This window comes from Spea bombifrons, chromosome 8, assembly GCF_027358695.1.
Source record: "Spea bombifrons isolate aSpeBom1 chromosome 8, aSpeBom1.2.pri, whole genome shotgun sequence".
NCBI lineage: Eukaryota > Metazoa > Chordata > Amphibia > Anura > Pelobatidae > Spea > Spea bombifrons.
Window position 1 is genome coordinate 37,123,297 of NC_071094.1, and position 15,240 is coordinate 37,138,536.

Genomic DNA, 15,240 nt, shown 5'->3' on the forward strand with positions numbered 1-15,240 from the left:
CATGTCCGACAACCTTTTGGTGAAATAATTATAATTCTATTAGTTTTATGTATGCCACTTGTAGGCATACATAAAATAGCCCGCCCCAAGGTGTAGGGTTGAAGCCTCAAGATCATCTAACCAGCTTCTTATCTAGACTTCATCGGTTTCTCTTTTATACATTAAAATAACCCAATGTTATGCTTTTTAGTGGCAATGAGTCATGGAATAGAGGCCATGACGGGCCATCAGGGCAAACCGGACAATGCCTGGTGGGCCGCTGACCAACGGCTCCCTCCACTTACCTTTATTGACGTTAGTGCGGCAGATCTTGTTCTTTTGTGTGGCTACCTGTGGCCGCATCTTGCAAAAGCATAAGAGTTAAGCCAGCAGGCAGCCACTTATACTTCATTTAATCGGCTGCTGGCCTTAAAGTGACAGTGCCGACCTTAATACCAGCCTGGCCCTGGGGGAAAATATAATCCAAAAATAGATTGGCAGAGCCTATTTCCCCAAACTATATTGGAATTCAAGGTTCCAGTTCTTATAATTTTTTTATTGTATTTTTTTTTAACAAAATAGATGTTTAGACCCTCTTTACTTCCTTCAGAACTGACAAAGTTCATATTCTGCAATTTCCCTATTTCTACCTTGGCAGGATAAACTATTACTGCATTTATGTATTTAATATTAACAATATTTAATATTAATGCGGTAATTTAAAGTAGCCACTTTTCACCAGGTCATTAACCCATTCATAGTTTTAAATAGGTCCTATTTTTTTATTCTACATTTTACAAAAATAAAGTTATACATACAAGATTTATTACTTAACGGTAACTGTCCATATTGCACGTTTGTTACAGATTTGTAGATATTTCTTTCACAAATAAGAAAATGGAAGATTTAGAATGTCTCTGGGGTATTTGAAATGTTTCTGTATGTATGCGTGGCATCTACAATTCACAGCATTTCTGTTTATTCTTTTCCCTGTTGTTTAATCTCCTCCATATTTCTCCGGGGCATTTTACTGCATCATGCCAGTAATGTGATGGACCAGCAAACAGACCATCATTTTATATCTCTATAAATAGTTATTAAAAGCAGTGCCTTTCATGCCTTGGGTAAATGTTTTACGACATTATTAGTTTTACCCTTGTACTGGAATGTATGTCCAGATCATGTCTACATGGAGAACGCACGCCGGGTGGGGGTGTTAAATAAAAGTGAGAGATTGTTCCACCTATCAGCGCGTGATCGTGCTTTATCCACACCATTATCGCTGAACAAACTAAGGGGTTAACTCTCCATTCAGTGGCACAACCATCAGAACAAATTGATTTGTTGGGCCTGCAATTGCACATTAAAATTTTGGAGCCAACAAAGTTAAGTGGTCTGCGCCATTGGACTCCCACTGGGCATTTGCCCCAATAGCCGGATAGCCAGACCAGGCCGAGTGTGTATTCCCCCCAGTTTTGCACTGAATGGGTTAAAACTTTTTGGCGTGAAGGCTGAAATAAGTACTTTCTGTTTGACCAAATCTCTTATTTTTAACACAAACCAAGTTTAATTCTGATGATGTCACATGGTTCCGTAAGGGTGTTGACACCCAGAACTTATGCCCTACATTTTCCAGCTGTACATTAAATAAACCTGTGTAAGGACGTTTACAATAAGCAATATATATGTGTTTAGAGAGATACGAATACCAAGGCAGCCCTTTTAACTTCCTGTTTCCAAGATCCGCATGATTATTCCTCCGTCCCATTTATGTCTTCGAAGCCGATTGTTTCTGGGAACGTTAGTTAAGGTGCGACGAGGGGAAGGGAAAACGCGTCAGAACGGGGAATTCATTCCTAGGCCACTTTTGACACCTTTTTATTCTTCACACCATTTCCCTAAAGTAAACTTATCACCTCACCATTAAACCAACAAAACAAACCAACTGAAAAAACAACAACAAATAAATAATTGTAATTATCATAAAGGCTTTAAGTTTGTTTCAAATGAGGTTTAAATGTAACATAAGGAACTTTGACTTTACTGAGAGGGTGGTAGATAGGTGGAACGGTCTCTTAACAGAAGTGGTAGAGGCTAATACAATAGTCAAATCCTGCGTTTAGGTTAAATGGGCTGTTTTTTGCTTGCCTTTAGTAGCATTTGTACGCATACTGCTTTAAGGAGTTAAGTCACGTATAGTTTTCATGCCAGGAACGGCTTGTAGAAGGGGTTAAAAGCGCCACGGCTGTGTTTTCTTGTTGTTCCTTTTGCTTGTTGCACGGGAGGGAATCGAGCGGCTAGTCATTCTTCTTTATATGTCTGCAGCAGGCTCCTGTGTCGCACTTGGTCAGAAGACAAAGGATGATGAAGTGAGACCGAGATTCACAAAGCTCGTTTCTGCTCCATTAAAAAAGCCGCCCCGGATTCACAGGGTTTGAGAACTTTTTAGGTCTCCCTTTCAAGCCAGTAAATCGCAATTAACAAATCCGGAAAAAGGGCTATTGGGGCTCTCATCGCAAACTTTAATAAACGTTAAAGAAATGTAGTACTTCATATACTTTAATATTCATTCTCCAAAAACGACGAAAGATAAATAAACACAAAGCACTTACCTGAGCTAGAAGATGCAGCGACAGAGCTGCAGCTGTCCTCCTCTTCCATGGCCTGACAATTCTTGCCATTGATTGGTTGCAAAAAGCAGCCAATCAGTGGCAGGAAAATGTCCCCCCATTGAAATCAATAGGAATGTTCTCTGTGCATATGTACATGGGTCTGAATAGACCCCCACCCACAGCGTTCGCCCAGCCAGCACTAGCGGAAAATAGCTGGTGGGGGGGCAAGCAAAGGTTCTAGCAATCACTTGAAAGTCGACAGCCCCCCGCCTACTTATGTATCGAATTCATGGAAACAGACTGTGGCGTGGAAATTAACTGTAAACTCCTTGACATGGATTCCTGATATTTTTGAAAGCTTAAATACATTATTAATACACTTTTATTTAGAAAATGTCAGATTTTAGAAGTCTGATCTATTGTTTTCACTTCCTGAACTTTTCTGGAGACAATATAAATTCAAGCTGTTTCCTGAAAATGTTTAATCAATAGGACAATTACGGATAGTCCTGGGTTGGCAGCCGGTGATGCAAGGAGCAGCATTTAGAGGTGCTGCCTCTCTTGTTATTTGCAACAAAAACCTTATCGTCTGACAACCCAATAAATTGCCACAGCTTTGTAAATCATTTTTGTGGCCTATCAAGATGATTTCATTTATTTCCAGCAACAATAACCACACCAAGGAACCTATGGGAAAACGACGGGCTTCTGGTAAGATTTGGGTCATATGACTCATCTCAGGAAAGTAAAATCATAGTTATCATTAATAAACTTGGGTCATAGAGTTGAAGACCTAAGGGCGATTTCCCATTGATCGGATGTCAGCGCTCACAAATTAAAAGCCAAAGGTTCATGATGTCAACGGCCTGAAGAGAAAAGGAACAGGCTGGGAGCTCTAAAGCGTTGTTAATCAAGTCATCTACGGGGACATTAATGGTATTGTTTTTTCTGTTAAACTAATAAAACAAAATATGTTTATCTAAAGTAATGCTGAAGGCCATTTGGCCAAATGCGGCCCTCAAACCTTTTTGTGGCGGACGAGACGGCTTGAAAAAGAAAAACTCTTATTAGATTTCATCATTGATTTGGGAGGGTTCAGGTCTGAAGCATGCTTCGATAGGAGGGACAGTCCTTCTTAAGAACCCAAACCTCTCTGTTCTTCTTGGCTCCCCCGATGTACATAAACAGCTGGAACCATGTTTAGAAATGGATGTGAAATAAGTGCTCAGGATGCCTATGGTTGGCAGGTTATCATACCTGGAACCTCTCTGGGTTTGACCTGGAGTCTCTGGGTGAAGACCTGCTTCCTCGGGTCTCCGGGTTAATTTCTTGTTTTTCCGGCAGGGGAGCAACACTGCCTGCTCACCTCCTGCCTACTCTCCAACCTTCACATTAGAGGCTCTCTAGGGATTAGCCTCAACCCCCAGTGCAGCTATCCCACCTCCCTTCAAAAACCTTCTCCCTCAAAAGAGGGAGACCTCTGGATAATATACCCCGGGGAAACTCCCAAGTATGCAGATTATAAAAGAAATAGAATATACTTATTGCTCTGTTGCCTGCCTTGGAATTATTTCAAAGGAGAAATGTTAGACCAAGAGGTTATAGTCTAAAACCGGAAGGGTCAGATGTTTAGATGTGATGTAAAGAAATTTTATTTTGCCGAGAGAGTGGTAGATAAAAAGAACAGCCTCCCATCAGAAGCGTTAAAGGCTGATATAGCAAAGGAATTTAAATATGCATGGCATAGACATAAACCTATCCTGAATCTAAGACAACATCAACTGATTTATGAAGGTTTTATTCATTTATGAAGGTTTTAGAAATGTGCAGACTAGATGGGCTAAATGGGTCTTATCTGCCGTCAAATTCTGTGTTTCTATATAAATAAAGCATTCATAAAAACAGAAATATATGAAGGAAGTATGGCGGACAAGAAAATACTAATAAATATTGTTTATTATCTAAAACAGAAGTCTTCCTAATTTTATGTAGAAAAAAATTTGAAACCAGCTGTGTCCATGAAAATGTTTTTTTTCCCCCAATTTTATTGACCCTTCCAGGCCAACAATTTCCAAATTATCCCTGCAAAAAAATGCAAAGGAAACTTTTCCTTGGAACAGAGTGCTGAATTATTGTGCTTTTGTCGTGAATCATTCCTCTACAAAAGGCATTTGTCTGGGTTTTTTCAGATTAACGATCACAATAATGACAACAGAGAGGCGCAGATAGCATCACTGAATTTTTCTTTGGTAATTCACTTGCTGTAGGTGGAATGTTTGATTTCAGAAGGCCCTTTCCAAGCACATCCATTTTTAACGGCTCGCTACCTAGTTTATCATCTCCTACAACACGGGGCGTCTCACAAAAGAGGTTTGTCAGCTGCCGCCGCGCTCCGCAGCTAGCGCCGATGTGCAATTCCCCGAATTTGTGTTTCGCCTTAAGAAAAGCCGTTAATATATGTTTCTACAATCATTTAAATTAGAAATAACTCATGTATTCAAGGCTCTATAGTCTGAGGCTTGTTCTGTATCTTAAGGAACCCCCGAAAGGCACAGTTTCATCTTGTTTTGAACATCTGGCCGGATCTAAGAAGTTTGGGGTTCCTTCAAAGGAATAACTATGATTTTTACTGAAGAATGGTTTGCGAGATACTTTGTTACTCGGACCTGCATCATTCCTGGTTCATTCCTGGTTCATTCTTTACATTGGTTGCACATTTCGTAACAATGAAAAACAGATCGGAATCGCAAAAAAAGAGCTGTTATCTATACATGAGTATTTTTAATAATGATAGGATCAAAAATACGATATTGATAGCATTTAACCCTTTCAACTCTCTTAATCATTCACATTTTGAATCATTGCTAGTCCTTGTTAGAGTGTACTTATCTAGCTTTTACTCATAACGCGAAATTACCGTAATTTAATCATCATCTCAATTGCTTTTATATATATATATATACGTTACAGAATTTTGGCACAGGTTTATACATCGCTAACAAAGAATTAGCATTTGTCACTTGTCAATTTTATTTAGCATAAATTAGGAATGCATTTAAAAAAGCCAGATCTCTCCCATTGTTCTCAGTGTATTTTCCTTGTTTTACAGCCAAGAAAGCAATGGAGGAGGAACAAGAGAATAAACCAGTAGTTACAAAGAAGAAAGTAAAAGAGCTGAGAGTTCTGGATAGTAAAACAGCCCAAAATCTATGTAAGTATAACTAGCGGGGCAGTTCTTCAATCAACGTTTTGCCCCAGGTGCATTTATAGATGGGCTTATTATGGGGTCCTGTTACCCAAACTCTATAACCCAAACTCTTTGACTATTAACTTCCATTGACAGGGTGGGGTTTAAAGATATTTTATTTCTAAACAATTTTTAGTAATATCAGATTAAGAATACGTTTTTTTAACAGTTCTCGGTTTGGCATAATATATATGTTTTCAGCCAGCTGAATATTAGCCATTTGTATGTGTTCTAGCGCTGTTATCTGGGTCCAATCTACAAGACAAACACCCTGACTTATCATACTGCCTGTGATAAACAATAGAATGGCTAAGTCTCAATCACCCAGCCTGACACTGACTGCGGAAAGTCTACGGAATGGACTTCATTAGCACTGCCATAAAGAATCAGCTCAGTGTGGTGTTTGAGAAGGAAAGTCACCTGAAATATCACATGACTGATAACAATGGCGGCCGCCAGGTCTGGGGATATAGAGAGTTTATTGGAAGTGAGATAAAACCAGGTTCCTGTCAATGCCAAACGACGTTTCTGTTATAGAGCTGAGTTTTAGGCCCAAGCGGTGGAACAGTACTTTATTTCCAACGGACTTTAACAAAATGGTTTTAAACAAGGACCTATACATTTTATGAAATTTTAATTGAAATGCCGCTGCTCAATCCTGTTTGTCGCCCTCGAGGACGTGATTTGAACGCCACTGTTTTAACGACCCCTGCGATATCCAGTCATAGCGTCATTGGACATTAGTATTATACGGGCGGCTGTAGCACAATTTGTTTAGGTCCTCCGTTCTATGATCTTATAATGAGTTTTATTTCTTTTGCCTCAGCAATCTTCCTTGGATCTTATCGAATGCCATACGAAGAAATAAAGAACATTATTTTAGAAGTAGATGAAGAGAAGCTGTCGGAATCTTTAATCCAGGTATGGCCTAGCAGGCTTTGGTTTCATTGATCCTATCTATAGTCATCTCTGACTTTTAATGGAATCTCTTCATAGACGTACAGAGGGCCTTTATCACTCCCATCACTCCTTTATCACTCCCATCACTCCTTTATCACTCCCATCACTCCTGTGTTCCAATGGCACGTTGCGTTCGCCGATCCAAGTATAAGTTTAAAAGGCTAATTGCTTGTGAAAACCCCAAACTTTTGAACAGTAATGTGTATATATTAGATTTTATTGAGATTCAACACATTTTATTTTTTAGGAACACATTGCAGCACCCCCCCCACACACCCATTGTAGAAAAGGATTGCGGTTCCTTGCGAGAGACAGCACTCTATTACCCCCCAAATCTTGCTGGTCCAAGCACGTTATTCTATATTTCAGGCTGCCCCGGGTATTACTGGGAGAGATGCAGTGAAAGCCAGTGAATGAATTAATGCTTTTTAATCTGTTTTAACGTGAACTTGTGCCACAGGTGTTATCGTGATTTGTTTCCCAGTTGTTGCCTTCTGATATTGTATTGTACTATAAGTGAATCCTGACCATATTATAACGACACATTGGCCTCTTTCATGTGCCAACAGACCAAATGGAGATTACTAATGCAATCAAAGTAGGTTCAAATAACAAGGGGTTAATACAAACAATAGTGCCTCCGAACAACAAGTCCCATCATGCTTAAAGTGGGCCTTTTGTCAACTATCAAAATATGAAAATATCTACTATGAGATTTCCCACCCAGCTTTACTCTTAATACCAACCTTAGTTTTATCAAAACTAATGATGTCTATTAATATTATTCATTGATTTATATAGCACCGCCATATTCCGCAGTGTTGTACAATGCTCAAACAGGACAAGCAGTGAATTACATAGCAATCTAAAGTTTGATTTAAACATGTGTTTGTTCCGTTCAATATACCCCTTTGGAGTGCTTATAACCGCATAGCATGGTCCTTAATGCATAACTTGGAAATCCAGAAATCTGGTCCTTTTTCTTCGCCCTGATCCAACGGGAAAAGTGCATTCAGATCACATACAGTTACTCCATTCACTCTAACAGTGTGCCTAGGGGAACATCCGCCAGAAATCTGTCCCCCGAGATGTTAAAGAGTCGGAATGAATTCTTCAGCTAAATGTATATGTTGCATTTTCCGAGACCAGCTTACTTTTATTGTCAAGCTTTATATTTCCTCCAATTCAAAATGAAAATAAAGAAGCAGATAGATGAAAGTAATTATATTGTCAAACTGGCAGGGGTAGACTATATTTTACTGAAAACTTGTTTTATCCAACCCCAAAAATACGCCTAAATGACTTTTTTTCTGCTGTTTGTCGACTTGAAGATTTCAGGAAGCGCTTAATGTGTCTTGGCATGAATAGATCATGCGTCTTATTTCTAGCTGCCCCGTTTCATGTCACATAATTGCTTGCTTTTAAAAAGTTCTACGTTTCCATTACAATAGTGATGGACGTTTGCGTTTTGGGGTTTTCAAAAAAAAAAAAACATTTACTTTGCTATAGAGAAAAAATCAAGATTGTATGTTTCAAAGTAGACGAGATGAAAGGAAAATATGTTATAGATAATTGATGGAGCTATATATTTAATACATAATAACATAATATAGTGTAAAATTAAGGGGTCAGAGGTCGAGAAGGTACAAGTGAAACAGCCAACTAACATATATACATGTGAACTTAATACATTGTGTATGAGTGTTAAGAGGACTCTGAGAATAAAAGTAAACCTAAGTAAAATTTTACTAAGATTGTGTTTTGCTTGGTCTAGGGTAACCATAATTGATAAATTACTTTTAAAGGGGCAGCTGACTATCCCTGGCAGGGCCACTAAAAAAGAATGCATATTAAAGTCTTTGTCGAGACAAAAGAGTTAAAGACAAAGCCATGTAGCTGCCCTCCTGCTCCATTGTCCAATGGTTATTGCCACTGATTGGCTGCTCGAAGCAGCCAATCAGTGGCAGGAAAGTGCTCGCAATGAAATGAATGGGAGAGCTTTCAGTGCATGGCCGTCCCTGCCCGCTGCGTTTTCTGAGCCAGCAAGGGTGCTGACTGGAAGCAAGTCTATCACGTGTAGGGAGATCGAACACATTTTCGGGACAAATGCATGTTAAAAGGGGCAAATGAACGTAGGAGAATTCAGATTTAAAGGAACCATGCAGCTATCATGTGCATTAAAGTGTCTATGATGGCTGGAGTGTCCCACGTTTAGATTTCTTAGCCCATTCTACAAATTACAATCAACTATACAACCTCTTTAATACCCTTTAATAAATGCAGCTGTCTGTACTCTGTAACAACTTCTGTTTCGGCTGACGTATCGGACATCAGTGACTATAATAGGTATTTATCATACTGCGTTGTACCCTTCATCCAAACAGTGCAATTAAATGCTTAGAAAGTCTTGACATTGAATCAAACTTTTAAGAACAAATGCCGAAGTGAAAAAACAAAAGAGAAGAATGACTTTGAAGAGTTTATATATATATACCGTTCATATTAGAGCAACAAGAGGTTGTCCTTCAGTAATGAAGAGTATATATATATATATATATCTATATCTATATATATATATATATATATAGATATTGATATATATATATATATATATATATATATATATACCGTTCATATTAGAGCAACAAGAGGTTATCCTTCAGGAAATAAATACAGTTATTGATATTGCCATGTACTATTATACACTTACAGGCAAATAAAAGATACCTGTTATTAGATGGGGAATCATAAAACAAGTCTTCGATATGGTGCGGCATTGAAGTGTCTTCTGTCTTATTTATAGTATAGGGACATAGTCATAGAACGGGGTCAGTGATATTTATTGCAGAAGAGACAGAAGGTAACATCGTGTGTTATGGACATTTCTTGCTCTGTATTGTTAGAGGTTAGTGTGATTATATCTTAAGGTTCTAGATGTCTTTTGTATCTGTGTATTTTGACAATAGGGGTAACACACTTGTAGGTTGTCCATTCAGCGGGATGAACTTCACCTAATTGCTCGCTGGAGACACAGGTCCTTGGACACCTCCATCCCTAATGCTCTCCTGGAGGAACGTTTGAACTGATCTTGGTTCTCGCCCTGGCCGGCAAAGCTCCCCATCTCCAGCTGAGCCAGGCCTAATCAGGCTGGCCCTTCCCTACATATACTGGATCCCAGGATCCAAAAGTACACTGGTGGCCCTTGTGCTCCATCTTTTTGTGATCTATGCCTTGGGTGGCACAGATCTCCTGCATGTTCAACATGAGGGCACTTCGATATAACGTCTGTAACACGTGGCCACATCAAGGGGCAGGTGAATAGAGATACATGTCACCCAAGGCTAATATCTCACTGCAGGAACTGAAGGACCAAGGGATCCCATTAATATTCCGACACAGGACCTTCCACCAGTTGATGTTTCAGAGAATAGATTTCTATTAAATCCTCCAGATTCTTCAAAACTGAACCTCCGGGATGCAGACGCAGTTGACACAACAGCTATTCAGCATGGCGGTAGAGAAATAAGATGTTCACCTAAAAATGAAACCTTTCTTTTACCTGACAAAGGTCATTATACACTTCACTTGCCATCTACAATAATTTTTTTGTAATCCCGGCACAAAAGGTGTATTTTCTTCCCTCTAATTAGTAAAGGCAATAAACACAACACATCACAAAAGGGGGGCTGCGGTGCTGAATTAGTCCGCGTTCACCTTCCATATTAGCATTGATTCGTGCGATGTTCCCTGTCTGCAGGCAGGTTTTTGACACGGCGCTCCGATTCTCTCTCCGCGTACAGATGTTTATTGGATGTATCAATTTAATTGGGGAATATAAGCCAAAAGGAATGTTGACATTTTATCACAATGGCCTGCCAACTTGAATATGGCTTACCATTTGGCAAACACAAGTGCTATGTATCAATCGAAGCACTTTTTAACACAGTGGAGGCATTTTCTTTTATACATTTACAATGTTTCTATTTTGACAGCTTGAAATTTAATTTTTTTTTGTATTTATTCTGTAAACAAGTGTTATGAAGCACGCCCCCCCCCGAGCATACTATGAGGCAAACAACAATAATAAGATAAAATGATAATGCCGTTCCTTGTAATGTAAGGAACTTTTCAACTTTATTGAGAGGGTGGTAGATAAGTGGAACAGCCTCCCGGCAGAAGTGGCAGAGGCTAAAGCAATGAGAGAATTTAAACAACACTGCAAGTGATTTTCTTACAAAATAACGACTGGTTTATTTGTCACTTGGAATTATATTTCTTACAATTGAACAGCGGTATATAGAGACCTAGAGCAGAAGGTCCAGGGGGGCAGCACAGCTTTTTTTGCTTACTTCTACCCATCGTCACAGCGAAGCAGCAGGGCATGACATCACTCAGCGTTAAGGATTGCGGGGCGGAGGGGGAATAAATACAGGCTTTAGATAATAGATAAACGTTTAAAGTGTGTAAGAATGGGTTAAATGCACATCAGAGTATAAACACAAATATGGAATGTAGATTTTGTGTTTTATGGTGTAATAATAACTAGACAATTCCAACCAATATGTCATTTGCACCCTTTTTTAAAAAAAATTATATGTATAATGCAAATCTCTTGTCGACATCAGCTTTGGTTCTCAAAGGGTTACCCACTTCATCGGATACAGCCCACGGCATGATATTATGGGTGTTCTTACTGATCATCGTCATCAAATGTGACATTTAGACATAAAACAAAGCTTTGATATGTAAAGATAAAAGTTTTTTCTACCTGGTAAACAATCATACCTGGAAACTTTCTTTAATGAGCAGCCCTGAGACTCGAGAAATGCATTAACCCTTCAATAGCCCATTGTGAAGATTGTAAGTAGCGACACGTCAAATATATTAACCAAATGTCTCTAATCCCCGTCCACATGGAAACCTTTACTTGACATTACGTTATTGACTCACCTGCATTCAAGCAGGGATATCATACTGGTAGCAAAAGCACTTATATATGATCACAGCCATGTAGAATAGGAAGGATTCAGTTCCAGAGTGTGTTACTGAGAATCTGCCCCTTTCACCCTGAGACTCTGAGATTGGGGCAAAAACCCTGAGACTCCGGGTCAAACCGTGAGCGTTTCCAGATATGTATATAATCCTTCACGTGTATTATTATTATATGTTATTTATCAGCGCTAACATAAACAGCAGCGCTGTACATTTTAAATAAGGGGTCGGTAACAGGTACACAACAGGTGTTGAGGACCCTGCCCGTGAGCTTGCAGTCTTCCTGGCAAGAATGGTGGGCTTACAAAGACCCCCGTTAATGCATTTACAGTCTAAAAAGGAAAGATCTGGGTAATTAGGACGAAAGGATAAGTGATAGCTCTCCTGATAGTGATGGCTGTTGTTCAGTTGCTTAACCAGAGGGAGTCACTTTTGTCCGTCTCTTTTCTAAATCTGAGTCACATACTAAAAATATTCCGATTAGTCATTCTATTGATAAAATGCAGTCTTAACATTGATATACTGAGGATTTTTTTTTTTATTGGTTCTAAAGAAAGCGGCTTTCTCCAGTAAGGGTAAAATAATAATTTATATCTGGAATGATACAGAGAGTCAGTAAATTGTTTGGTATTTAAAGATTAACACTGTATTGTTGTGGTTTTGTCTAGAGATCAATAAAATCAATTTCTATTCTGTTTGTGGAATAATGGTGAAATTTCTGATTAAATGTCAGTGATGCAGCTCTGAATACTTAGAGCAATATAATTACCGGGTTTGTAAATGACATGGTATGGAGGGAGCAGCACATGCTAAAAAGCCTATTTTAATATATAGAAATGAATTGGGGGGATTTAATTATATAAAATCTCCAGACGCTAAAAATGAATGAAAAATATATACAAGAAAATTGAATGTTGTGGGGGGTATTAGTTAAAATGATTTAATAGGTTCTTATCATTTTTTAAATAATACTTTTTATAATATAACGGCGGTGCCTTGTATGTATATTGATCTTCACTTCATAAATGTAAAATCCTTCTCCAGTCCATGTTTTTAATGGGTCATTTTAAATATGGAGCAATCGCCATGGAAACCGTTAACGTATCATTTTCTTTTCTTGTTTACAATTTAGTACAGAATTTATAAAAAAAAAAAGCATTTTCTTAGTGTATTTACCTGGAGTCAGGCAGATGGCGAGCTCAGAGGTCTGCCACAAACAGAGCAAAATATGGCAGGTAGAAGCATGTGTTACTGAGAGGTAATGATCCCTTATTGCAGCTCAAACTACAATTATTTGTCAAACTACAGTAATTGTGTCATAAAAAAAATATTGTAGACACAAGTACAGCAGAGATTTGGGGAATTTGAGGGTGTGCTGCCCGGTGGAATGGTGTGTCACATTTTCTTTAGGTTTTCTTTAAAGTATCTGGCTTCTCACATTAGTATTAAATAACATTAAATAATATTAATGCTAGAGGGTATTTCCCCCCACCAGAGGAAGGGGAGAGCTTTAAATGTGCCTTTAAAAATGTGTTTGTATCAGGCCCCGACACACACACAGCACCAGCGGATCGATATGCCCAGACGCACACACTACATGAAACCGTCGGCAGCACATGTGGCATCAGGCGGCCACAGGCCTTAAAGAGCCAAGGCTGCCCAGTCATTCACAGGCCATATTAGTTAGCAAAGTGTTACTTACAGTCACTGGGATTTTTTTAAGTCTGATTACTATATGAAATAGTTAATAATATAGAGTATAACAGCTGATACCTGGATTTGTTTCAGGTTTATGAGCATAGAGGGCCGGACCCGGGGGCTGCCACTCTGCGGCTCTTTCTCTCCTGCTACTTATGGGTGGGGGAAGGGGTCGGAGGCTTGACAGTAAGTTCTGTTGCCCGAGGCCTAAAGGGGAAACCTTAAGAACTCTCAAGTATGCTCATGGTATCTACTCTATGGTAAGTCCAAGAGGTATTGATAGTTTAGTATGAGATCTGGGCAGCACCAGCAGTGACATACTTACAGGGTTTTTTCCCTTGGGCCTGACCCAAGGCAGCCCACCCCAGGGTCCTTCCCCCTCCTCTAGATGTCTTCTTCTTAAATCTTAGTGATGCCAAGACCTCTGATCTCCCTAACCCTCCTATTGAGTGCTGGAGTATAGTAGGAAGGCCAAAAGACAGATAGGGGCTGACAGACCCCACATCTGAGACAATACGCCATTGGTCACGAGCAGGCATGGACTGGCTATGATGAGGCAGCCCTGGCACTTTAAGGAAAGTGGCCACCTGATGACATTTACGGCCAAGCATTATGTTTATGCACTTCCAGCCGCTGCCCGAGGGCCAGATGGCCAGTCCAGGCCAGGTTACGAGTGTCATTGAGAATGAAGACTTGGTCTGAGTATTTGTCTCCCTGTAGAATACGTGCTCCTAACAGATCAGGAGCAGGTTTTAATAAGTCCTAAAATGCTTTCCGGAAATTATACAATGTACTTGTGTTTCCAAAGGAGACACATAATTAAGGTGAAGGGATAAAGCAGAGGATTAGCAGTGTAGGTCTGTAATAGGCTTACTATCGAAAGAACATTGTTCTAGTACTGGAATGTTAATTCGGGAAAGGGTAGTGGGGTTAAACAGTTCCCAGATCATATACCCCACCCCCCCACCTGCCTTTTCACAACCTATAATACAGCATGGTATGTAACGCTAGCTGGTGTTATATTGATCAAAACACTAAATCACAATGGTTGTTGTATCTAGGAGACACGAGACAGATCTTTCATTATAACTATCTGGGTCATTCTTGGAACAGGTGTATCGTAAAATACGCAGAACATTCTATACTGTATCTGCTGTATAGAAATATATTACCCTTCATTGTGTCTGGGTTTTTTTTTTAATTTGTTTCAAGGTTTTCTACACTTTCATATGAGTTCTTTCGTAGTTATTATTTTTCAAAGGCGGTATACTGTTTATTTTATTTGAATTGGAATAATTTAGAATTATTTCCCCGGTGAGGTAGGATGGAGAAATCACTTTTATAAACCTGGTTTCCATGGACAATATTTAGCTTTATTAAAGGAGTTTTTTTTTTCTTTTATCTCCAATATCGAGCAGATTAATGACTTCTCAGGTGTTAACATATCTGAAAGTAATGAGCCTTTTAATGAGCAATTATTTAAGAGGAACATCTAGATTTTGTGGACCCACAACCAAGAAATACTAACTTACGATATGGGGGTGTTATCAAGAGGCCAAAATATTTAAAAAAATCCATATATTCTGGATTCAGCATTCTGGAGAACAAGCAGAAATAGGGGAATCAGAAGAAACATTCTGTCGGTTACCAAGGTGATTGCAGTACTTTGCACTGTATTTTTTGAGTAACAGCAAATGTATGGAAATAAGAGTACCGCTTAATCAAAAAGCAACATACTTTATGTGTGCTTCT

General features: G+C 39.1%; 1 protein-coding gene across 2 annotated transcripts in view; it reads left to right on the top strand.

Annotated features, from left to right (window-relative positions):
• The window catches only part of DIAPH2 (diaphanous related formin 2), a 474,990-nt gene that overhangs the window by 212,645 nt on the left and 247,105 nt on the right, over positions 1-15,240 (top strand). For both annotated transcript variants that reach the window (XM_053473146.1, XM_053473147.1), the window contains 2 exons: positions 5,701-5,802; positions 6,665-6,759. In XM_053473146.1, the coding sequence (XP_053329121.1) occupies positions 5,701-5,802; positions 6,665-6,759 (197 nt within the window). The remainder of the gene's footprint in view (positions 1-5,700; positions 5,803-6,664; positions 6,760-15,240) is intronic.